At 35.0% G+C, this 25,751-nt stretch overlaps 1 protein-coding gene across 1 annotated transcript; it reads left to right on the top strand.

The window, feature by feature from the left end:
• The first annotated feature begins 2,576 nt into the window (after positions 1 to 2,576).
• On the top strand, positions 2,577 to 19,167 carry LOC149794487 (uncharacterized). Its single transcript, XM_089968735.1, has 2 exons — positions 2,577 to 2,689; positions 16,969 to 19,167. The coding sequence occupies exon 2, from the start codon at positions 16,993 to 16,995 to the stop codon at positions 18,442 to 18,444; it is 1,452 nt and encodes a 483-aa protein (XP_089824861.1). The 5' UTR covers positions 2,577 to 2,689; positions 16,969 to 16,992; the 3' UTR covers positions 18,445 to 19,167.
• Positions 19,168 to 25,751: the final 6,584 nt, after the last annotated feature.

Consider the following 25,751-nt stretch of genomic DNA (forward strand, 5'->3'; position numbering starts at 1 on the left):
GGTAATCTTGTTACCCAATCGTGAGATCGTTTATCTTGGATAAATTCGCGCGCGTACTGATATCCGAATAATCGTTCTGCAAGAGTTTTATTGAATCTCTCAACGATAGCTTGATTGTGATGAACACCTACAATACCGCGACGGATTTTAACATTATTCTTTTTCATCAGTGAAGTAACCGCGCCAAGAAATTCTCGACCTGGATCAACCTGGAGAAGCTTCGGCCATGTTAATGGAGATCGTGAATAAATTTCGCTAAACGCCTTAGCAATATCTGTTGCTGTTTTATTCGATAACGGTTCCGCTTCTTTGTACCTACTTGCAATATCAACAACCGTCAGAACATATTTGTATATAACTCCGTCAACGGTATCGTAAGGAAGAAACATTAAGTCGGCTTGATGAACTTCATTAGGGACGCTGACAGAGAAACTCGCATATGGTATTTTCTTAGGCGGAGGAAGATAAATTTGCCAAACCGCTTGCTTTGATAACCATGATGCAGCGGTGGAGTGTTTTACTTTTGCAGCCTTGGCAAGTTTGGCAATTGCTGATTTTCCTTTCCAGAATCCTCGCGGAGAATAATATATTTGCTCCATTATAAATTAACCAGCACCTAAAACTAATTTACCTTTCATTGCTCCTTTTATCAACCAAGTTGCCAATTTTTCTTTGAATTTTTTATTAGGAATGGCGTCTATTGCGTGAATTAGCTTCACATCAGCGAGATGTCGTTGTTCTAAATCTCCACTGCGATATGCGAGATCGTGATAATAGCATGCGTTATCGATAGCGTTTACTGGTTCTTCACCAGGATTTGGTTGATCATTATTATTAAGTCTTATATCTAATCTTGTACCAGGTCCGCAGTAATTGTATCCTGGCAAATGTTTCTCTCCGGGATATTTTGCCCAAGGCAATCCTGGCAGATTTTTCATAGAGGCGGCAATGTCTCCTCCGGTTCTTCTATCTTTTTTTTTACGAATCTAAATTTGCTTGTTCCGCAAACCGCACATTCGCCTTTGATTGCATTTCTGTTGTTGCGCGTAACGACTTCGATTGGATTTAGCGTAGCAGTTCGAGTGCGACACTTAACACAATATGAATCCATAATATTCTAATAACATGAATGTAATTGATTTTTCAGCCACGAAAAAACGCGAGCAAGTAAAGCACACCGAGGCATTACCAAATTCGATTAGAATGATAATCATTGGCCCGTCGGGATCTGGAAAAACGCAATTGTTGCTAAATTTGATAATGAGATGGCTAAAATGGGATAAATTATATTTGGTTGCGCCATCCGTTGATGATCAGCGATGTTATCAAGTACTGAAGGAATTTAGCGATAATACTGAGGATGGCACAATAGAATTTATAACGGATATAAATGAAACTCCATCAGTGGAAAATTTAGATGGCGATACTAATAATCTTGTTGTTTTCGATGATGTGATGCTGGATAAGCAAACTAACCCAGCTAGGATATTCTCGCGTGGCCGACACAAAAACACCGATGTGATTTACGTGACGCAGCGATATACGCAAATTCCGAAGGTAATTAGAGATAATTGTAATATTTTATCGGTTTTCAATGGCGTTGATACTCACACGCTGAGGAATATCCATCAAACTTGGTGCAATGGCGACATGGATATAAATAAGTTTAAAAGTTTCTTTAGTCACGCTCAAGCAACTCCGCACGGATTTGTCACGATTAATCTTCATGATCCGCGTAGTAGATATCGAGTCGGTCTTGATCAAATTTACTCATAAAATTGCAACCCAAATTCAATTACGGCACAAACAAATTTTACCCCCCCCCCAAAAAAGCTGCCATTTTTTTTGTGTCCAAAAATGCAATTTAGGAGGGAATTTTTCGGATTATTTTTCGTAGAAGGCGTTATTTTTGAATTCTGAGGGTTCTACGGAAATTGTTTGTCTGGAAGGGTTAATTTGATCTGTGCCAGGGGGTCTGTAGAACTTCCCTGCTGCTTACACACAGTTTGTGTACACTCCTCCCACATAAAATTAATTGGCTGGTCATTAACGTATGCAGTGGAGGGAAACAGGTTGCAACTGCAAATATATACATGTCAGCCAGTACAGACTCATTTTGCACCTGTACTGTGCGGTTTTCTCAGCAACCTTCAGCATTATCAGAAATCAGGAAGTAAGTAGCAGAGAACAACTTATGGCTTTCATTCCCACCCATTATATTATAAATGCATCTAAAATATGAGTACAGTCTAATATTTAACTCTGTTGTATCTGAAAAATACTTTAAACAGTATATGCGTCGAGTCGGTATAACCGAGCGTGGTAAGCGCTATTATGTCCACACGTCGCTATTTTTAGAGACGGATCGATTCAATCCAGAGATTTAAATAACGTTAACTGATGTTCATATGTGTTACTTGTGCCTCAGATTTTCTAAAAACGATCATAAAGTCGTTAAATGGTGTTTTAGCAAGGTAGATGGGAATATTCTTACCTGTCTAATTTCATTTCACCCTTCGACATCGGCTCAGGGTGAAATTGAATCAGATAGGTTGGAAATTCACATGCTAACTGTAAAAATATCGTGTAGCTAAAAATATACATTTTCGTCATCGGTATTTCCATTACGATATGGAAACCAGTTATATCTTGGGTAAATTTGTGCACTAGAAGCCGGACCTTGAAGTAGGTAAGTTAAGTCTGCTGTTGTTTTCATACATATTTGTGGTCGTGCCGTAGGATTTGGTTTGGTTTTGTGTGGTTTAAACGCAATTGTTCAGCACACGATAGGCTGCAAAAGGTGGCAAGTATATGTAGTGGAGCAAGGTCCCGGAAAGGATCCGGGATTAACTACAAACCCACGGGAAGCTACTGGCAAGCTTTCTCAGGTACCCACGTTGGCCGAACAAAGACTCGAACTCACGCACACAGAAGTTACATATGTGAGTGATCTGTAAAGGCCGATGCCTTGGACTATTCGGTCACCTGGGACCCCGCATGTCTTTGGGAGAGAAAAGTACAAAATTTGTGATTATGTATACTGAAAACAATTTATTCGTGCCAGGTGAATAAAGTATTTTCGTTGCATGTCTCGGTAAAATGATATATGTGCTTTTTATTTGTTTATTGTTCATGTGATTTACAAACATTATCCTGGAATATATATTACATAAACTTAAACGTCCAACAGACGTTCAAATAATATTTCCTTTCATAGGATACTGCATTACCTCTTACATTTGTCTTAAATAATAATAATAATAATAATAACAATAACAATAACAATGCTTTATAACATACAACCAACAAATACTTGATAATCACTATATCTCCCCTAAAGCGCATCGGTTGTATTATCATTTAGAAGCCGATTTTCATTTCCTTTCTTTACAAAAAGCGACATATTAGACTCAAATCAAGCAGCTACTTTTGATGGAGTTCTTAAAGAAAGGTTTCAGTTCAACACCTTCCTTTTCAGCTGACAAAATTGCATTCAGTCTCATCAACGAAAATAGGAATAGTTTTTAAACAAATCGAACCATTTCTTCCTCTGTGCGTGTTTGCATATGTTTGCGAGTTTGTTTATGTACCTTCTATTCGACTTAATATCATTCAATCTCTGAATTTGCCTTAAATTAATAAAGCCCATGGATGTTACGTTTTAAATACTTTTATCACATTTGTGTCAGAAAACGTTGCTAAAGTCGATGTGCATTAGTTGCTTGTCTGCCTTCGTCTGCTTCTATAAAAGATCGATAGCAACATCAGTGAGAACGGTCTTCCCTTCCATTCAGTATTTGAAACGTCAGATCATGCAAACTGTCTCTTCCAATTGTCCATGAGGGCTGATTCGAGTGGTGAGAACTCGGCAGGGCCTGTTTAACGCATTGGGCGAACTAGGCGACCGCCTAGGGCGCCAATATCTTGGGGGAAGGGGGCTCAATTAACGAAGTGCACTGTCAGATTATTCATTTATTATCATTAAATATGTAGACTAAATAATTACATTAATAAATGATCAAGCTGAACGTGTATTACTACTAAAGAACAGTTCATAATAGGCGATTCCTAGAGGAAGGGTGACACCAAGTGGAAGGTTCACCTTGGGCGCCGAATACCCTTGCACCGACCCTGGAACTCAGATACCGGTTTATACTACTCATTCAAGTGTATGTCTCCTCTTGTGCAATAAATGTAGTCCTCATTTCTCCGACTGTCGTAAACTGCGTAACCTGAACTGCTGACCTTACAATCTGCCTCCAAATACCGTCATTAGTAACTTTTTGCATTCCGGACAATATGTTGCACGTATACAGGTAAATACAGCTTTACCTGGAAAAAAGTTAAAACGAGGTTACTCTACTTTCGGTATATTAAGTAGGCTATCATACAGAACCACTCATAATGTCATGAAACAGTACCTAAGATACGATAAACCAGTGATATGACCGAGTGCAATGAGAAAGAACAACGACCAAGTTGAAAATACACACTCAAACATATCGTTGATTAATTATGATTCTTATTTTTAAGCCCTTCTCTGTAAAGTAATGTTTGAATTCCACAATCACCAATGATATAAGGCACCTATTCAAAACTTTTCTCATGTTTACCTTTTTTTGTCCATTTGTGCAGATTTGTGAGCAAAGTGCGCATATAAAAAAAAAACAATCATCACTACTGTAGCTTAATGACTGCTTAAAGAAAATACCCCGACCCAACCCCCAAAAGCTCATCAGTTAAATAAAATATTCGTTGGAATGTAAGTCGGTTATTAGACCAGCAAATATCTCCGATATAGCACAAATTAGTGAAATAAACCTCCTTTTATGATATGAGACACAATTAAAATGCAAAAAGAATTCACGATACCTATAACTAGTCATCTCAAGGAGAAGACTCCATGCACTGATCACGTAACCTCCCCAACCACTCCCTCCAACCCCCCACCCCCCACCCCCCAAAAAAACAGTATTAAGGTAACGGGATTTTTCCAGGCTAGATTTCAAGTTTTGAAAATATCACTTAACACTAATATGCTCAATTTAACACCTAGCTTTCCAGCAAACAGTCTTAGTGTTACGTCAATGTATTTTGTCATACCAAGTGTTTAATAGTACCTATATTGGGCAGCATTTTGGATTTTTGTCCAACTTATTCCATCATATATTTTAAAACATTCCCCTGTAAGTTTGACATTTCATAACCATTGTGTTGCATATCAAGTTACGTTTTTCTTATATGCCACTTTCTCGAGTTAACAGAGACAAAAGGAATGTTGTATCGACTAAATTCATTATGTTTGTTAATTTTTAAATAGTAGTTATTTTCTCTCCAAAACGTATGAGCAGAAAACACAAATTTGCATGTCATCCGTCATGCCAGGGTAAGATTGATATATATATATATATATATATATATATATATATATATATATATATATATATATATATATATAAGACAATTAGTAATTAGATACTTAATTCAATTGGCAATGCCACCATTGCTATTATGCAAAACAAATGCCAAATCACGAATTTCAACATTTATGACAAATGATGTCATTACGCTCCCAGAGAAAATAGCAACAGAACTAAATATACATTCAAAAAACTCTGCTATCGAAATATATTGAGAAGCACACTTAATACAATTTTTCCATGCTTTCATATGTTATAATGTACAGAGAAAAGTAAATGGAAATACAGACTTAGCTACCATGAGGTAGGAAATGAAGCAATGCACTGTACGTATTGTAAGCAAACTTCTAGAACAACAGTACTTTGAACGAAAATCACATAATTTTTCGCATTCTTTTTTAATCTCTGAAATATTACCAGTTTTGGGATCTACATAATTCTTTTCTTAAAAAAAAAACAGAGGTGATCGTATTTCAGCTAAAACAAAGTAATTAATAATATTAATAATACTTATACAACACATATTAATATTCGCCGCTGGTCCATTCACACAGCGTTTCAAAACAACTGGGTTTCTTCTTTGACATGACTAATAAAGAAACAAAAATTTGAAATGACAATGATAATCTAACCATAACTATCATGGTAAACTGATGTACCAATATTAGTATGATGTATACTTTCTCGGTCTGTTTAACTTACTCAATCGTAAGAAAATAATCTCACTATGGCTTGTAATATTTACAGTTTTGTAATGTTTGCACCAACTATGTCAATAGCCATAACAAAATATTTTGGTATACCCAATCTCGTCCGATGCATGCACTTCAAAGCGTTCGTCTTAGCTGTGATTGAAATGCACAATGATCCTACCACAAACTAATCGACCTATCTCTGACTTATTGCTGACTCGTGCAAATTGCTGCAGATCTTTAGATAACCTACTTACTATACCAATATGCCTTTTATTTATATTCCTGTTCCATGGTTCTTCTGATCAGGGGCCATGGATGGCATTGTAGAGAATGAATCGCATTCCAATAGACGCATGATCAATCTTTAGATCATACTGGGTCACGGTCGTAAAGACGAGTTTTAAGTCCACATGGGTTACCGTTTCACCTAATTGAACGGCAAAATACTAAAGGCCTCTCTCTTACAGCGAGACAAACTTCGGACGTGATTTGAAGCACCAAACAGCTAATTTTGACTTTTGTTACAGATATCTGTATTCTTCAACTGTTTAATTTATGATATAGTTTTATTTAAGTCATTTGGGTTTATGATATCTATATTTTAAATTCTAAAATTCAATGACTGGCTAGCACCTTATTAAAGTACATGTACACTACGTTGCAAGAATCTCATTCATAAACCAAGACCGAATGCATAGGTCAAGTCAAAAACTATTTAGTTCAAATACGCCACACAATAATTAGAATGGAGGTCGCATAAGCATCACATGACAATAAGATTACATTTGCCCTGTAGAGCTATCCTGCACGCTCTAATTGATGATTGGTTCAATAGTTTCAGAAGTTCAGAGCATGACTGTTTGAGTTGTTTCAAAATAATACGTTTAATTGTTCTAAAATCTTCAAGTGAATCAGATATTGTTGATTTGGTGCAAATTTATAGATTATATGAGAATACACGCACCACGTATTCTATTCTTCAGCGTATGCCAGTTATGTAAGAGTATTTGAGAAGAAATAGTGATTTGTTTTTAATATTTGTTCTTTGGATTTAGCAGAGCGGAAAATCTTCAATCTAAATAGTCAGTTCCTATTGGATAAAGATTATTCAGGGATTTGAATATTATATTTAAATAGTTCTACTGGATTATGTGAAACTTTGAAGGATTCTGTTATATTCTAATTTCACGGGATTATCTTGAAGTAAAACCATTTGGATTTAGAACTGTGATTCTGCAGTGGTGCTCGCACATTAGCACATAAACACATTAGGACCTTCATTCGGAATACCTTTGAATGGTTTCCAGATTAGTGGGAAATCGATAGTACGATTTAGGATATTATTCTATGAATGCATAAAAATTAAATTATTTTTAATTCTTTAATTTTGTTTGATTTTATATTTTATTTAAATCAATTTATATTTTAGAAAGTTGAATACTTGCTGGGTTTACCTTGTCTTCTTACTTAAGGTGATGCCCATAAACTTAACACGTTACGGATGCGGACTGCAGATGAGTTACTGCAATCGTTGTTGTTAATTGGAACCTAATGTTGAACGAGTTGAGGGCAGAAACAAAATTCGTCGGGGTTTCTTTTTGGGGGGGAGGGGGTGTATTTGGGTGAAATTCTGATAAAGATACTCTTAAGATCAACACTGCAAATGAATTTAAACTAGGTCCCCAACAGTACTGGCCATATAAAATGATATTGAAAGACTCGTATCTAATTGGTTTAGAAATTACGTAATAGTCAAATATGAGAATTCTCTCTACCTAAGTCCTAGACTTCCTCGTGAGACTGCGTTTAACTCTAGCATAAACAACATCATGGAGATGATAAACTGTCGTTATACTGGTCTTGTTGTGCAAAAATTAGACTCATTTCACCTTGTATTTAGCATGAATCGGCCCTCTGCGTCTTTCGATTACCTCCGGCCAAATGGTACCCCGGATTTGAATCTCATTCTGTGAAAAGCATGACATGAATATTGCTAGAACAGGCAGATTTAAGCATTAGCTGGTCGTCGCCATAGCTATCACAAGCAAACATAAAGCAATGGCTCAGTGCATCGTTAGTTTGTTACCAGTCTTGCGCTCATACATTTTGACAAATGTTAATTTTTATTGTTTCCTTCATCAAGGTAGTGTTTTTGGTATCAAAGAATCCATCGGATGCCTTTGGGACTTTCCGAATACTTTCCTTGACAATGAATGGTTGACTCAATTCTTCTTCAGCAACCATTTTCTTATTGTGAGTTTTTCCGTGATGCTCGTCATGTTCGAGGGGAAAAAGGTTGACTTCTCTGAGATGTCACTATAGAAACTATTAGAAATGCCACATGTGACATCCTTTGCGTGCTGTCCTTGTCGAGTGAACGTTCGAGAAGGGTGAATTATTGAGCTGTGTCACAGACGGGAACTATCACTGGTTCACATGATTAGGAGAAACGTCTCGCTGAGATTATTACAACGTTCAAGCCTCATCTGTAATAACAAATAGTAAGGCAAACCCGATCAATGTATTCATGAATGAAATTTAGACTAGGGAAGGGAACTAAAGTAAACTAAGCTAGAGAAAGTAATTTCTTAATGACCATTTGCTTCAAGCAGTATGCAAAAATTGTGTTTGACAACATGTTTTCGTCTTGAACCTAGCTGTATCAATGAATAATAAGATTACAAAAGCTAGGGTGGGGTCTTTCTTTCTCTTCATCGATATATCGGTGTAATCAGCGGGTTGACATTGAAGTAAAATAAAGTTTATATAAATAGTGCATATGTCTTTCACTTACATTAAAAAGTCATAGAAAAATTCCTTGTCGTCTAATATTAAAGTAGAATGTTGTTTAATCAAGCCACGATGTGGCAAATTTTTAATTTTACTTCATCGCAGTATTTATTCTAGATCCAGTGTCGTTAATAAACAAAAATATTGTACAAAAATGATTTTGCATATACTTATATTTTTGTGTATGTAAATCATCTCCAGTTATACAGAATACTTACAGTGTTCATAACACGATATTGGTATACATTACTTATAAAGGTTGTAAAACGAACAGAGTTTATCTCCTAAGCGTAATTAAAATGCGTTAAAAACCAAAACCCTTTGTCATGCAACACAGTAACACCACACCATGCCATTTCCGTCAAGGAATACTGTATTGCCGCTGCGCCTACTTCTGCGCTGGTGACGATAAGTAAGGATTTTCTGTCGCCATTATAACTGCGTCAAGAAACACAGTCTCCTTTGTCACTTAAACAACACCGCACTTAAAACTTCTAAGCTAATTTCAGATTTCTTTTCGAAGTCATATGAGTCTCACTTTGGGATTTGACGAAAGGCAAGATAATCAATAATGTCTAGTCATATAAAGCATACGTGAAATAACAAGGAGTACGAATGTTTCGGAATCGACGATGAAAGCATTGGTCATTGATTATCGATTCTCAGAATCTGCATTTGTGGCAGCGTAAAATGTTCTGAAAAAAAACCAACACTAAGATTTGACTGTTAGAGGTAGGAATCCAAATGATCTTTAATTGTGATTTTGACCTTGTTTAATAGCTCATAGGTTAGTAGGTGTACGTTTACAGCATTTTATTTTGCTGTTGTATACCCAACATAAGCTATAGAATCATCCGATAGTACGTGTTCTTAATGTACATGCAATCATTGAAAATGAAACATAATCTCTTCGCAAAGTGTGGTGTACTGATCAAGTGGATTATAGATGAGCTCAATCTTTATATGACGTAAATATTCTCAATTACACGCTGCATATATCAAATAAAGTACGATTCTGCAACTGATTTACATTTATAAAATAATGACGATAAATTCCAGCTGTGATGCATTAAAAACTTTCGATACAATTCTAGAAGTATCTAAACATTTTCAATAAACCAAGACGTCCTATAGCTATATTTTATTCTAATAAATTATTTCATTGTATACAATTGTTCAATTACCAATAGCGTGCGGACAATTTTATTCTGCAGAAACGCATATTTTTCGTATAAGATTTGTACCTTTGAAAACAAACAAACACAAAACACGTAAAATAATATGACTGGGATCTCGCTACATTTAAACAATATTTCGTCAATTCCTAGTCAGATCACCAACAGTGAGCAGCAGCAGCAACTATGGATCATACTACTCGTATTGCAAATGCGAATAACACAATGAAGCAAAAACAGATGATGATCGATGTTTGCAACGTTGTACTCAGTTAAAACTTTGATAATCAAAGCGAAGCTATGTGCATATGATACAATGCATCTAAATGTTATACCCCATAAACCGTGTTTCTTACGTATTATGATTTCGTCGTCTGCACATGTGATAGAGACTCGGACACTTCACATGCCATGGTTACTTAAAACCGTGTAGATTTCCCATTGGAAACTTCGTAAATGAGTGCAAATGAAAGCATTGAAAACTGAATACAGTACTGCAATAGGTTTTCCCAATAATACGCCAGGTTTCATTTTCGACCAGGAAGCCTCCGTTGCACAAAGGATGAACGAAAGTAGTCCGGGCGCGCCTGTGTAAGAGGAATACTTAAAGAATTAAAGAACGTCGCACATGCTGTATAATCGATAATGTCCTCGCATAATCTGCAGCGGTTCCTTTTATGCCATGCTGTGTTACAGATTGGATCTACCTCTATTGGAAACATGCACCTAGTGGAATAGAAAGTTAAGAAAGAAATATTTTACGGATAAATGAAAGTTGCAATTTTAAGGACGTTTATTCTTAGGTAAATTTTATTCAGTAATGATTAATATTTGATGGAGGGGGCTCAGTAAAATATACATAATAGTGCTAAATTTCGAAATAAAACTCAATGCAAATCGAACGAATTAGGGCTTATAAGGAACTTTTGGAATTTGCAGTATTGTGATTTTTTTAAATTATGTTGCCATATTTGTTTCTTTAAAAGTTATATCACAGCAAAATTAATAAAATTAATTTCCTATGTTCCTTTTCGACGCACGCTGTTCGATGCATGCACTTCAAGACGTTCACCTTGGTTAAGATTGAAGTGCACTACGATCCGACTTGAAACTAACTCAATTTGTCACTCATTTATTATTGAATGATGTTTACTGCTATCTATATTAAGATAACCAACCTACTCTACTGAAAACAGAATGTAATCGATGATTACTTAGCTCGCCCCAACGCAATATTAAGAAGCATCAAGCTGTCATTGTTAACATCAACTATTCTGCAGAAAAATACTAAAGTAGTAATTACAACGAAATATCTGGCCTGTGATATAGCATAACAGACATAAAACTATAATAAAAAAGAATTAATTTTCTATCAAACTCAAAAAGTGGTACTATACTCGAGTCGATAAAAATCAGAGATTATTGTTTGTTTTGTTTAAATCATTGCTCTTAGAATCTGCTTCAGACGCGATTATAATTGTTCCCTTCCAGGAGCCATATTGTGCTAGGTGTACATCATAAACTTTGAACAGGCTTGTAAGGTCATTGAATATGGCTACTATCTAAATCAGAGTTCACGTGTCAGAAGGTACCTTGATTAGCACCAGATGAGACCTCATATGAAGCTGACACAGTCCGATGATCTAATTCGTGAACTCATTCACATATACAATACACAGTTAATCTGTTGAGGGTGACCTTTCATGAATATACAGCCATTACATATTAATGTAATACTGCCAATCATGAAAAAGGAAGTATAAAGGACAGGCTTTCTGTGAAGCCATATATATATATATATATATATATATATATATATATATATATATATATATATATATATATAGTGTGTGTGTGTGTGTGGAGAACAATAAATCGGCATGGTCATTAACTAAAAATAAATACTTTAGCTATAGGACTAAATCACAACATGTAGGTCACAGTGACAAGCTATGCTTGTAAATGGGTAGTACTAATATAATTATATCATTCCATAATTCTAACATAACACCCAATAAATGAGCATCAACACAAAATCTAAATAAAGTCACTAGAGCGTGAGATATCCGTTACAGTGACCTCTTTGTGGAATAAGAGTGTGATAACTTAGTAATACCCTAGGCTAATTTCATGACCCTAGGTAGAAAAGAATGCACATGCCATACGGGAAACTCATGCGGTAAGTATAATGGGCAAAAAAGCCTATGTTGTCATGTGCTGATCGTAAATACATATCTTAAGCCAGCAAAAGGTGATTGAAGATCACAGTGACCGTTTTGTTGTGAGAGTGTGCTTCAAAAAGAGCTGCAGAAAATTCCCTAGCTTTATGATTCTAGCATGTTTGAGAAATCAACTATAAATAACGCTTTACCAAACTCAGTGGAGCATGGAATATAGGTCACGTTGTTCTACTTTCCTGATGAGGGTGAACTAACTCGTCAAGATATATCACATCTCTAAGTTTCATGATTGGCAGTATAACATTATCTTTATAGAGAGCCATATACCTAATGAAAATGCAAAACCTTAACCAAGAATGTTCAAATGATTTACATGTATGTAAGAATGCTAGTCCCAAATTACTCCTTTCCCGTGGGATAGGTGATATGAAACCTACTCCTAACAGTTGTTATATGGCCTACGTTAAGGTTAGTGACTCTGTATAGTCGACTATGCTTGTATGTGTGGGGCGGCTGACGCCAGGGTTTAATGCAGTAGTTCCCAATTGCTTTATAGAGGAGAGTTAATATATTTTATTTCTCTGGGCAGTCGCCACTGAATATACTTGTCAGGATTGATAGCCTTATAATAGAATCTATTTTTGAAAGCAAACAACAAGATCAATCTTCGCATCCGCAAAATTGTGTTCTTCTGGTTGTTAAGGACCCGTTTAAGTTTCCCAGGGATACAATTTTATCCAGACGAAATGCATAGACAAATCTTCTCTTTCTTAACATAGGAGACACATACCGAACTTAATTTGATGCAATTATTACCTAATTGTGATGTCATGGATACAAAGTTGGAGGTCTGGTACCACAGTTATTGATGTTTTAGTTAACCATACATTGAAATAAATGAAGGCAGAAGCAAATGCATCGTTTGATGGTCTGACATTGAATGACATTTGGTAGTAAGAAAGTACTAAGACTGGACGCATGATCAAAGCTGCAAATGAGTTTGCGGGTGAACTTATATGCATCGATGCAAAGCCGATGTCCATCCCAGGACTGGCAAAATTACTGATAAGGAATACTAAAGCTGCCCTTGATAGTTACCTTTAGTAAATGCCTAGAAACGGTACTGTTAAATGTGAGGATACCTTCTAATTATGCTCTAAACGTATCCACGAACAAGAGTTAGAATCCATCATAGATCAAGAGCAGTTCCTTTACAATTTTCACTTTGTGTCCATGGGAGATAGATATATGTTGAAGTTCACGAGATTGTTGATTTTGCTTTTTCTGTTACTTAGTTTAAGACGATCGAGTAGTGACACTGCAGTCACATGTTATCCCGATTTTATGAATGTCTTTAGCTAGTTTGTCTGTCGAAATATTTCATCGGCTATCAACTTCTTAATGGAGGGGTAAATGGGTTCACTTCTTGAATACAGCTGGATAAACTATCATCAATTTCATGCAGGACTTCACCTCAGTGAACACTATATCATATATATTTAAAATCATTTACAGTTACACCCAAAAAGGTGTACGAGTAAAATCTAAGTAACTGCATGGATTTTAATCAGGAAAGTGATAATTATATCTTTCAGGGGTCTTTTTCGTGTAGACATGTATAAGTTAAAAGTCTTGCTTCTTGACTTTTGTAATACATACCAAGTATTTTTGAAAAATATAATGAGTGCATTTTGTAAAAGTGTTCATTCCTTTTCTTGTCATTGTTAATTGAATGTGCAAAGAAAAGAAAATAATGAAAGAGTGTATCGTGTAGTATTTTTATATATGCAATATATATGTGTGTGTATGAGTGTGCGTGCCTTGAGTGACCAGCTACATCATGTTTTGGCTGAATTTGGGAGAGATAAGAAGCTATGTTTGGGGAGTGACATTATGCAGTTGACATATATATTTAATTACATGATTTTTTATTGTGCAATTGAATGCAAACTACACCGGTTCTGGAAACATAATTGTATACATTACCTGCCAACCTATTCTACCTAGTTATCTTTGTATCTAATGATGTATATGTCACTTCAAAAGGGAACGAAGATTTTATATAGGAAGAGCTAGACGTTAACGTGCACAACGACTATCAATGTACCCCTTATCACCCAATGCTGACATTTCACCCAGCACACGAACTAAGGTTCATGACATTGTAAAGCCTCAACAGATTGCAATATCTCTCATATCTGGAAGTTTCTGATTTCATTAAATTTGTAATTTGTTACGCATCAGTCCAGATATTACAATTATATTGCTTTAGACCAAACGTTTAGATTTATTTTAGATCTTGATGATAAATGTTGCAGCAATAAACATTCACACTTTAATCAGTCACATTTAATCCTGAAAAGTCCATCAGTACAATTGTGCACAGACACTACAAAACTATGGGGATGTGATCTCACTAAAGCACACAGAATGTTTATCTTGGTGCATGCTAGATCAGTGTTGCTAGTTCAAATATGTGTTCATTAGCAGGGAAATATCTCTTGAATCACTCACAGTCATGTAAACGATATTGTGTCTGTCTTCCGATTACGAGTGTGGAAGATCTTAGTTCGGTTTAAGACGAGCATATATGTACGGTTGGTTATTTATCTACTTTTATTTCATTCAAATCTGCATCATGATCTATGAATGACATAGACTCTTAATGTGAACTGAAATGGTGGATGGGCGATTTTCTTTCTTACTTTGAGGCAAAGGGGTAAAACGACGAGAACTAGACGGGACCTTCATTTTTTACTCGGATCCACCGGTGATATCTATTTGTGACAGAAGAAATTGTGGGGCGATAAATTCGTATTACTCCCATAAAGAACAATGTAGTCATGGCTAGTGAACGATGTAATTTCTTTTTATTATAATGGATCTTTATAGGGAGGGGTTCATTGATCCACCAATAGATGATCCGTTTATTAGGTCCGTCGTCATGATTAGTATGACAAGCAGATTGGCATACACATTCTATAAATGTCTAGAAGACTTTGATCGACAGTTTATGTGTATTAGAAAATTCCATTCTATCTTAATAAACGATTCCCTTTCAATTATGTGTATTAGAAAATTCCATTCTATCTTAATAAACGATTCCCTTTCAATAATAATAATAATATATAGTATCATTATATGAAACAGCGCTTTAGTGCTATTCAAGAACATATCTCGTTTTGCGCATTTGTTGTTTTCTAGGGGAAAAACGTGATCCTATTACAAAACTCTTTATAGATGATACATAGCGGATTTAGAGAGAGTTCCAGTTAAGATCGTGCACTTAGTCTTGTCAATGAGACCAGGATATGTTTAAAAACCACCTTCGTGGAGAAAATAATTACTGGATCAGCCCCTGTATGACAAATACTATGTATGAAATTAAACACTGTGACAGCTTTCTCGTATAAAGCATGGTTTAGGTAATACCTGAGAGTTACTAACACAGCGTCATATTACCAACACAGACACGTAATCACAATTAGTACTAATTGGCTTCCTGTATAATGATCTTTTCCTATTCCAGTCAGGAACGTTTCTCTCGGCAGTACCACAAATTGATTTCCTTGTACTGACTTCAAAACACTTGACTATCTTATTCGTCCACCATTTGATTCCCTTGTACTGACTTCTAACCAGATTATTGTCTTCCTCGTCATAAGCTGCTTCAACCAAAATTTACTGTATTTGTCTCGTTAGTTTCTTCTTTCGTCACCATTTTACTTTTGAACCTCCTGCTTCTGTTCGTTTTCTTTCTACTTGATATAATTGCTTTGTGGTGAATCTATTCCCACTCTTAACAAAGTTAACAATTGCAACAAATGGCACTCAGGAAGTGCTCAAAAGTAAATATTCCCGTTTTCATTTATTTTATTCGTTCAATTAATTTGACTACAACAGTTTCAAAATACATAATATTGTTTGGCCACGTCGATGGTGCTTTTGATTTCGTTTCCGACTGAATCATAGTTTTTAACTTTGGAAAGAAGAAATTGTCTAATCACTAGAGGACATATTTAGTGTAATGCGCTTTGTTTAACTACCCACACTACACATTCATCCTTTGTGTAACTTCCCATATAGTTGTAGCATCTGTTATTTACTAATTTTACAGTATCAATTACAAACAATACCTGGTTCTTATCGAATTTACAGCAGGAAACCGTTAAGCCCTATTAATTCATTAGCATATTCATATCTTATGCATAATGATTTGCCAATAACTTTTCAAGCAAGGTAATCGTTAATCCTTGACGACATTGAGTTTGACCTAATGGTATCTCAATTAATAAGTTCTTATCAGTAATCTCCTCTGAAATGTGACTGACCAGTGATTGAAGTGTAGTTTATGTAATGTCAATAGTCATATATACCTACTTCGAATGTGCATTTTAGAATACGAGAATATTTCGCTTATCGCCATACCACCTACTGTACGAAGAGTTAAAAGATTCTGACAAAAATACTGAACTTTAAATCGAAAACAATGTTTAATGGTAGTTAATGTGACGAGTAATAAATAATTCGCAGCCAAAGGTTTACTGGCTGAATGTTATTATATATGCTGAGTATATATATATATATATATATATATATATATATATATATATATATATATATATATATATATATATATAATCTAACTCATAATCACTGCAACTATTTCCATCTTTTTCTATAGATTGAAATTGTTTTTCATTTTCAGTAACATATCACTCGATGAAGTCAAATGGAGACAATCTGGTGGGTTGTATTCATCATTGTGGCTTTAGGCTTCGGTATATATTTATGGTGGAAATTCTATCCTCAGAATGTTGGCATTCATCTGAATAGATGGCAGTATCCTGTGAAAGAATTTTCCAAGACAGACGACGATCTACAGAAGCGGCTAAAATTATTGGAATGTGGCGGGGATCTGGATATTTCTGAGAAAGACTGGAATACAACAATATCTGTAGTCAATGAAATTCTGGAAACACTTTTGCACGCAATGCGGTCAGAAGCACAAGAGTACGAAGGCCTCGTATTAGATGGTTATCGAAAACAAGGGAGCGCTCGAGAAGGCTTGAAGATTCGAGCCCCAGATGAATTTGACGTTCTTCTTGAATATCATATTGAGGGTCTTTTGGTTGAGGCAAAGCCACTAATCGACTTTGGAATATCATATCCTGGCCTTGGAAAAATGAAAATTCTTACTGCACGTGACGAAGTCAATAAGCATTTTAAAACATGGCTTGGAAAAGGGGTAATCGTCATGCACAACAGCAGCTATTACTTAAACGCACGTATCCTGCATCAATCGATATTTGAGTCTATCATTGATAAATGCCGAATAAAAATCACCAATATCACTAAGCAGAACCTACCGTTCACACTTATGCGTACTATGAACCCACCATCTATAAATATCAGAATTGAGAGACAAGTGATGAATAGTGGGCGTTGGAGACGATTTGTCAATTGGGTCCTCCGAAAAGCAAATATTCCTGAAGTAATTGATATTGACATCGTACCCGCAATGATAATTGGTATGGAAAAAGCAAGAGGCCCATGGAAATTCATAACATGTCCAAGATATGCAGTGGTCAAGTGGATGGACGATAGACAAATATCTGCATCGCGTTTTGATGCTCCATCCATGATATGGCGATTCTGTACCTCGGGATACGAGAAACACTATATGGATCTAGCCAGAAAACACAAAGGTAGGCGATACATTATGACGGCCTGCAGGATCATCAAAATGTTGATAAATAAGGAAAAAGAGAAACGTCGCAGTGGCTACCAGCCTCTGCCCATAAGTTTGTTCCTCCGCTCTTATTACTTGAAAAACATTGCATTTTACTGCATGCTGTACACAGAGTCAGTTAAGGGCGTCCATGAAGCTCTTGGTTATTTCTTAGGCTTTCTAAACATCAGTCTAAAAGAAGAAAATCTGCCTCAGTTTTTCACAGGAAACAAGAATCTAGAAGAGGAATTCCCGGCATGTGCGAAAGGCGGTCAGATCAACCTGTTTACAGATGTTCCACAAGGGACCTTTATCCAGGCACGGAGCTCTTTTGATACCATTCTGAACCAATTATTTGGAATGTATGATAAAGAGGCTTTCAAATCTGTCACTAGACCGGCATTTCAGAAATTCGTTAAACCGATTCAGAATCAAACATGTTCAATCGTGTGACGTTCAGTTTGTACGCCTAACACCAGAAGGAACTGACCTTATGCCAGAAGGTAGATAGCTCCGCCTACCGAACACGTGACTTGACAACCTCTTAACCTCCGGCAAATATTCTGTGAAAATGGCGGGCGTGGAGAAGTGGCCCCAATTGGTTGTTTTAGTCATCCAAAAACTTGTCACCCAAATAACCTTTTAATAACAGAATTAAATCATCTTTTACGTGATTCATATTTACTTTTTATATATACGCGATCACAAAAGGGATATTAACTAAATTAAAGCAATATCATAGTAATATTTATAAGGACGAAATTAGGTCTGTATATAATTTAATGAATGACGACAGTATAATGATTGAAAAGGATGATAAGTCAAACACTATTATTATTATGAATCAAGATGTGTATGTTAAAGAAGTTGAAAGTCAATTAGAAATTAAATAAAAAAGTTCAACATGCATTAATGAGATCGCTAAAAATAATAATTCCGTATATGAGGAATTTGATACTTTCCCTCTTAACATACGTACACCTCAATTCTACATATTACCCAAAACTCCTGACCATAATTTACCTTTAAATTGTCCAGGACGACACATTGTATCAGGTTGTAATTCACATACTGAAAACCTATCCAAAGTTATTGATAGTGTTTTACAACCTTTAATGAAATCACTTCCTTCATACATTAAAGATACAATTACTTTCATTAAAAAGTCGAAGTCTATTCCACATCTATCTGATAATTTCAATCCTGGTATCATTAGATGTAACATCACTATATTCCAACATTCCGCATGCATATGGTATTGAAGCGTACAAATATTTTCTTGATAACAATCCTAATAATAGCACACTATCTAGTGAAGATATTTGTAAAATAATAAAAACTTATCTTGGAAAATAATTATTTTCAATTTAATAATATGAATTACATAGAAATAATCGGTACGTCAATGGGTAATCATATGGCTTCTTCATACTCTTACCTTTCATGGGCAAATTTGAAAAGGATTTTATTCAAAACAAAAAGTTTAATCCATCTCTTTGGTTTAGATTTTTAGATGACATATTTATGATCTGGAAGCATTCAACTGAAGAGCTGAAAAAAATTATTGATCGCCTAAATCATTTTCACCAGACGATTAAATTTACTTATACTGCATCTAGTACGCATGTTTCATTTTTAGATGTAAATGTAATCAAAAATATTGATAACACTATCTCTCAAATATCATTAAAATGCATCTAATGATTTGAAGAGAAGAGCGAAAGGGACATATAACACTTATTTTTCGTTAAGTACAGAATTCCAGGGTAAGAGAAACTAGAACATCAGTAAATCTATGTAACTATGACGTCAAACGTGAAAACAAAAAGGTTGCATTCGGAAATGGTGGGTCTGTACTAGTCACTGTATATTTTAAGTAATTGAATTTGTAGCTGTAAAAGTTGATTTGAAGAGACGGCGCCCGATTTTGAGTCATTGATACCTTTAGTGCATGATGGGGAAAAAATACAATGATAACATATCTAGCATTTTGTTCCTGTCGGAACAAAGGGATATATAACCTGGAATTTGAGGCCCTTACCAAACATCATGATAGTTCCATACACAGAGAAATCTTCTGCGAAACTTTGTCCTATTATGCAAATACATATAAAGGAATTAGTCGCCTTATTCTTTTGTAATATAACATTTGAAAGTCTCCGAATTTACGTTCGCCAGGTAGCTAATGTAGCTACTTGATGCTGTGCTGTTTACTTCCTTGCTCTCCACCTTGATTTTCTTGATTTTCTTTATGATGGAAGAACAATGAAAAGATTTTAGAGTTTAAAATTGGGTTAGTTTGATTTCTTTAATTTTATCTTAATTTAATTCTAACTTAATGGTAACTGTCCTAATTATTATTTACTCTACTTTATAATTTGTAAATTAGTAGCTTTAAGGTGATATAATAATAGCTTTTAATCTGATATTTTGTAAGCATTTGTTTGTTTATTACTATTATCCTAAATACAAATAGTAATAATTTCTAGCCAAATGGATAAGGGTTTACTTACCCTGATCCAATATTCCTTTGTGTTTCTTTGTTTTCCCTCCTTTTTTCCCTTTGTCCAGATTTCCTGTCCTTTGTTCCTCCGAAGAAGATACATTGGGGTATGAAATTTACAAGAACCTACCCCAAAAACTTGTCACAGTTGTACTTACCCTCATTAGTAAAATATGGGAAATGGGTACTATACCTAAAAGCTGGAAAAAAGAAGTAGTGATCCTGATTCCTAAACCCAGAAAACCCACAAATGACATAAAATCATACAGGCCCATATCACTAAAGGACAATATATGTAAAGTAACGGAAAATGTGTTGTGTTTATATAATGCAAATAATCAAATTACCATATCTCATATATTTCTTTGAGGGAAGCACTTACCCCCAAAGTGTTCCTTATCCAATAGTGCTGTCTGAAGTATCTAAAGCAAGGCTTCCATTTACACATTGTTTATACAATATATGGCACCTTTAGTCAACCTTACAATCCACTGTGTAAACATGTTAAAAGCAAATGATGGTATGACTAGATTGCAAATGTTTGTTTGGTCTAAATGATGCAGTACGTCGTAAGGTGCATATAGCAATTACATTACTATATATAAAAAATATCCTATATATTAAGTTACATCACTATATATCAAGTTATATTCTATATACATATATCATGTTACATCCTATATTCATATATCATGTTACATCACTCTACAGTAATAGTGTATAAGAAACTGTTCCCAGTGCAAAAGGGTAATTTAAATGTATATCTATGGTGTGTTAAATATAGGTCACAGTGACATAATTTTGACTGTTGGACGAAGTAGTTCTTAAGGATCTACATACAAAGTTCCATGTTGTGAAAAATGCATGACAACACACAAAAAGTCAACAATTAAACAAGAGGCCCTAGTGGACTGATATCACATACTTGAATTGCACAGCTTAACAGCTGGCCATTTTACTAAACAAATTTGTTTTGGAGCTAAGTGCCTTTCCCATGGACACACCGAGGCAATCAATTTGCACTGGTGGATTTTCCCATGAAGTATTGGAAAAACACATGCTATGTAAACTATTTGTATCTTCCAAACTTGATATCATGTTGAGTTTACCAATTTTATCGTGATAACATTTTCTTTAAAATATAAATCATAATTAATATGCATAGCTTCTTGCACATACAGAGATATATAAGCTTAATATGGAGAAAATCCTAATTGGAATTTGGTCTCTAGAGCGTTAACAAACTTGTCCAATAGATAAAAGATCACTTTATGATTATGTGTTGATCATGCTAATTATCAAACTCATGCTAAACCTGTATGATATAAGACTGCTTGGCAAGTTTGATTAAAATCTGATCAAAAATATAGTTGCTACATTGTTGACCTCTTCATGTAAATTGCTGCACCATTAATGTGCATGCTTTTCTCTCGTAATCATACTCAACCAAGATCTTGATGACAGAAGGCCTGATTGCCAGCTGTGGTCAAAGTCCGATCATAAATAGTCATAGAGTGATTAAAACAAATCTCCAGATTAGTTTCAACATCACATTATACATATGCATAGGTTTCTTAACAGAAATCATCCAACATCTTGCCAATATTAGCCTATTCCCAAAATAATTCATATCTGTTCATTTCTCACATGAAAACTGGTACCCAATTCAAGGTAAAAAGAGCTCAACTAATTTGGAAATTTTGATTTATCACTAGTATTTAGCATTTACGACCAATGTACTGAATCCTTTTTAAAAAAAATTAAATTGCTCTCAGTTCTTTTGATATTATTAAGTCTAAAAACATTTGGTAATCATAAAAAAATCTGGCTGTTAAAAAGCTGGTGTATAATATTTAAAGAGTAGTTTCAACTCTCAGTGTTTTCACAAAAATAGCAGTGCTAGGATAAAGTGAGATCATCAAATGCTCAAAGTGTTGGCATTTTTTCTCATAACAACACAGGAACTGTTATAACGTTATTAATTTAAAAAATAAACATATTCATGGAAAAATGTGGCTTTTAAAACCCCGGGTTATAATACATTAGGAGTTGTAACCCCTTATACAATTGCACAAGATTCCCGTTGACTTTTATGTCCATTTATACTTTTTCAAATGCTTATCTAATATTTACAGGTGAAAATTGCTCACGTTCATGCTTTTCCAGAAAGAAAACGTTTTTAAATAATAATTAAAAAATGAACGTTTCTTTGATAGTGAAATTTTAACTGCGAAGCGTTGCTAGGAAATATAGACCAATACAGTTCGAACAGTGAATTTCCCATAGACCTTGATCAATACAAAATGTAAATACAATTTTCATCAAGAGGTAATGTGTTGTTTCTCTATGAACGTTACAATTTTACCTTGACCTTTCATATAAATTTAACATCAGAATTGCCATGTATTAATACACGGGATAAATCAATTCATCAAGCTATTTAATTTCTATAGTATCTGTACAAATATATATTACCAGATAAATCTAATGGACGTTTTGAAAACCGAACAAACATTTGGCAAAAGAGTCAGATGGATCTACAAAAGCCCATTATTATGAAACCATGATGTAAATCCTTAAAATCCCTTTCAAACACCACAAGGCAATAGTAGAACATGAACTACTAAAAACAAGTTCACCATGCCAGGAATCATGAGAAGATGCTTGTTGAAAATCATTCACCCAATACCTCCTTATTTATTTGAAACAGTCATAGAGCCCAAAACAATGTTTCCTATTTTACTGGTTTTAAAATTAGGGTAGCGAGGTATGTAGGTTTTTTTAAAATTCTTTTCTTTAAAAGTTATTTATTATATTGTAATGATTAGTATATATAATGCACTAATCACTTCAAGTACTGGACTAAACCAGCTCAATCTGATGCACAACTCAATTTAAGAAATTATTTTATTTTTTTAAAAATCTTTCTTTTAGCGGGGCTGGTGGGTGGGGTTGGGGTAGTATTAGGGTCGACACACAAAAAACAGGGATGGTCGGCCGACCAGAAATACATACTTTTTTGTGCATAATATATACCATGCTGAAATGCACTGACAACAACAAGAACTAATACAACCCCATCTAGTATAACTTGACAAGCAATGTCCTGGTTTGGATTTTTGATATACATAATGATGTTACAAATAACTAAAACTGGACCCAAATGAAATATCTAAGAGAAAAACAATCCAGAAAAATTGCTCAGATTTACTTGTATTAGTATGAGTAGTATTTCGTTTAACGAAATAGTATTTCGAAATAAAGAAATAATATTTCGAAATAACGAAATAGTATTTCGCTTAAACGAAATACTTACTCGAAATAACGAGATAGTATTGCGTTTAAACGAAAAAGTGTTTCGAAATAACGAAATATATTTTGATTGAACGAAATTAAAAATATGCGCATCCACGTCACTTAAGGTGCTCCGTAGTAGACGGTGTTATTTTCAGGCGCTCTAAATAAAGATGTTTGTTCTGTCCAAGAAATTGGTCAAACAGTTACGTGGTCTTGTTCAAATGAGAAAACAGGCGCACGGAAGCAAATGTGACGAAAATGTTTTTGTTTGTTTTAGCTGAACCGAGGATATACATTTCGAGGTTACACTTTGTTCCTAATAATGACGCTACTAAACCATGGCCAATGTCATAAATGTTCCTGAACTAGCGAAAGTGAAAAGCGGTTTTGGTATCCAAAGAACAACCAAAAGCGGATCCAGCTATGAGCCTTCCAAACTGCAAGCCGGTTTAATAATTCAAAATGAACAGTTGTATTACTTTAGTCCTATAGAAATTCAGATATATTTGTGCAAGTACCTAATATATTTATAGATGGGATCGGCTGTGATTTATAATAACTCTTCCAATGGAAGGCCAAAATGACAGTGTGCCTACCAATAATTGATAAATCAATACCTGTAACTTTCCAAGCACAATTCTTACACGATCAAGCCGAAATTGGAACATACTCGACTCTCTGGACATGACTCGAAAGTAATGGTAGTGATATCCAAAACTGGTAAACTCGTTTGGCAAGATTTAAATTCTTATCAAATGATAGGTATTGAAAATAACACTCAATGGCGTTTCTACCATCAATAAAATACCTTCACCTTTGATATCTAATGTCACTGATACAATATTTTACTGACCATATTAAATAAATCTTTCGATTGTAATAGTTTACTTTGTTGCAAACATCGTTGTTAGTGACGACACGTCATCAAGTCGTTGTGACGTAAATCAAGTTATTATCATGGTTGCGTTCTACGTGTTCGTACTTATAGGGTGTGGGGTGTAAGTTTTAAAGTAAAATAAGTTCTCACTGGCTGTCGTGGCTATGTTAGATTAGACCTTGTATATGCTACGTTTTGTTAAAAGAATGTGTAATTCCCTTTATTCTGGTGTGTGATTGATTAGCGTTATTCCGGCCACAGTGTATACAGCTTGGCCTTATTTCAGACGTGTACTTATTTAAAAGCTGCTAGCTCCGCTTTGTCATTTTACCTTCTTGGATTTTAAACGTAAATTGTACGGAAAACGAGCCGATAACATTTTCTTTTTGTTTTTCTTTATATATTTTTTAATTCTTTCATTGCACTTTCAGAAGCTTGCATTGCATACTCTGGCAAAATTCATTTTCCGTTGTTTACATTGGTGCAGAAAGTATACATATAAGAAGTGTGTGTGTGCACGACAGATTGTCGTAGTTTTGCTTTCACAATATTTTATTCTCAAGTGGCTATACCAAATTATTGTTAGTCTAAGAGGAACAGCGATGGAACCATCATAGGACTGGAGAAGGGCGACAGCCTATTGCAAGAACAGAGCCATCTTATTCTTAATAATTGCCAGGAAGGTCTTCTGCATATTCGTATTTCTTTGCATACACGATGCTACTTGAGAAAGGAGAGAAAACCATACAGGACTATATCGGTAGAACATGCGCCAATCAGTTATTCTCATTATGTCAAACAAGAGAGACGTGCTTTCGACTTCACTGACTATAAACCTGCATTTGACACAATCTCTTTCACACATGATAAAACTCTACGGCATACGAGAAAAAGTTGCCCTTTTACATCATGAAAATATATATGTTGGCTTCTCTTGCGTTGTAAGAGTTGACGGCAAAAAACAAAGTCAGCATTGGCAGTGGAGTGAGAGTTAGATGTGCCTGAGCTAGTTCTAACACTAATAAGAAGCAGCCGGCGCCCAGTAGTATTACTACCTATCTTTGACATTACTGATGACCTCGC

This window comes from Sinohyriopsis cumingii, chromosome 8 (genome assembly GCF_028554795.1).
Source record: "Sinohyriopsis cumingii isolate HCF-2022 chromosome 8, ASM2855479v2, whole genome shotgun sequence".
Lineage (NCBI taxonomy): Eukaryota > Metazoa > Mollusca > Bivalvia > Unionida > Unionidae > Sinohyriopsis > Sinohyriopsis cumingii.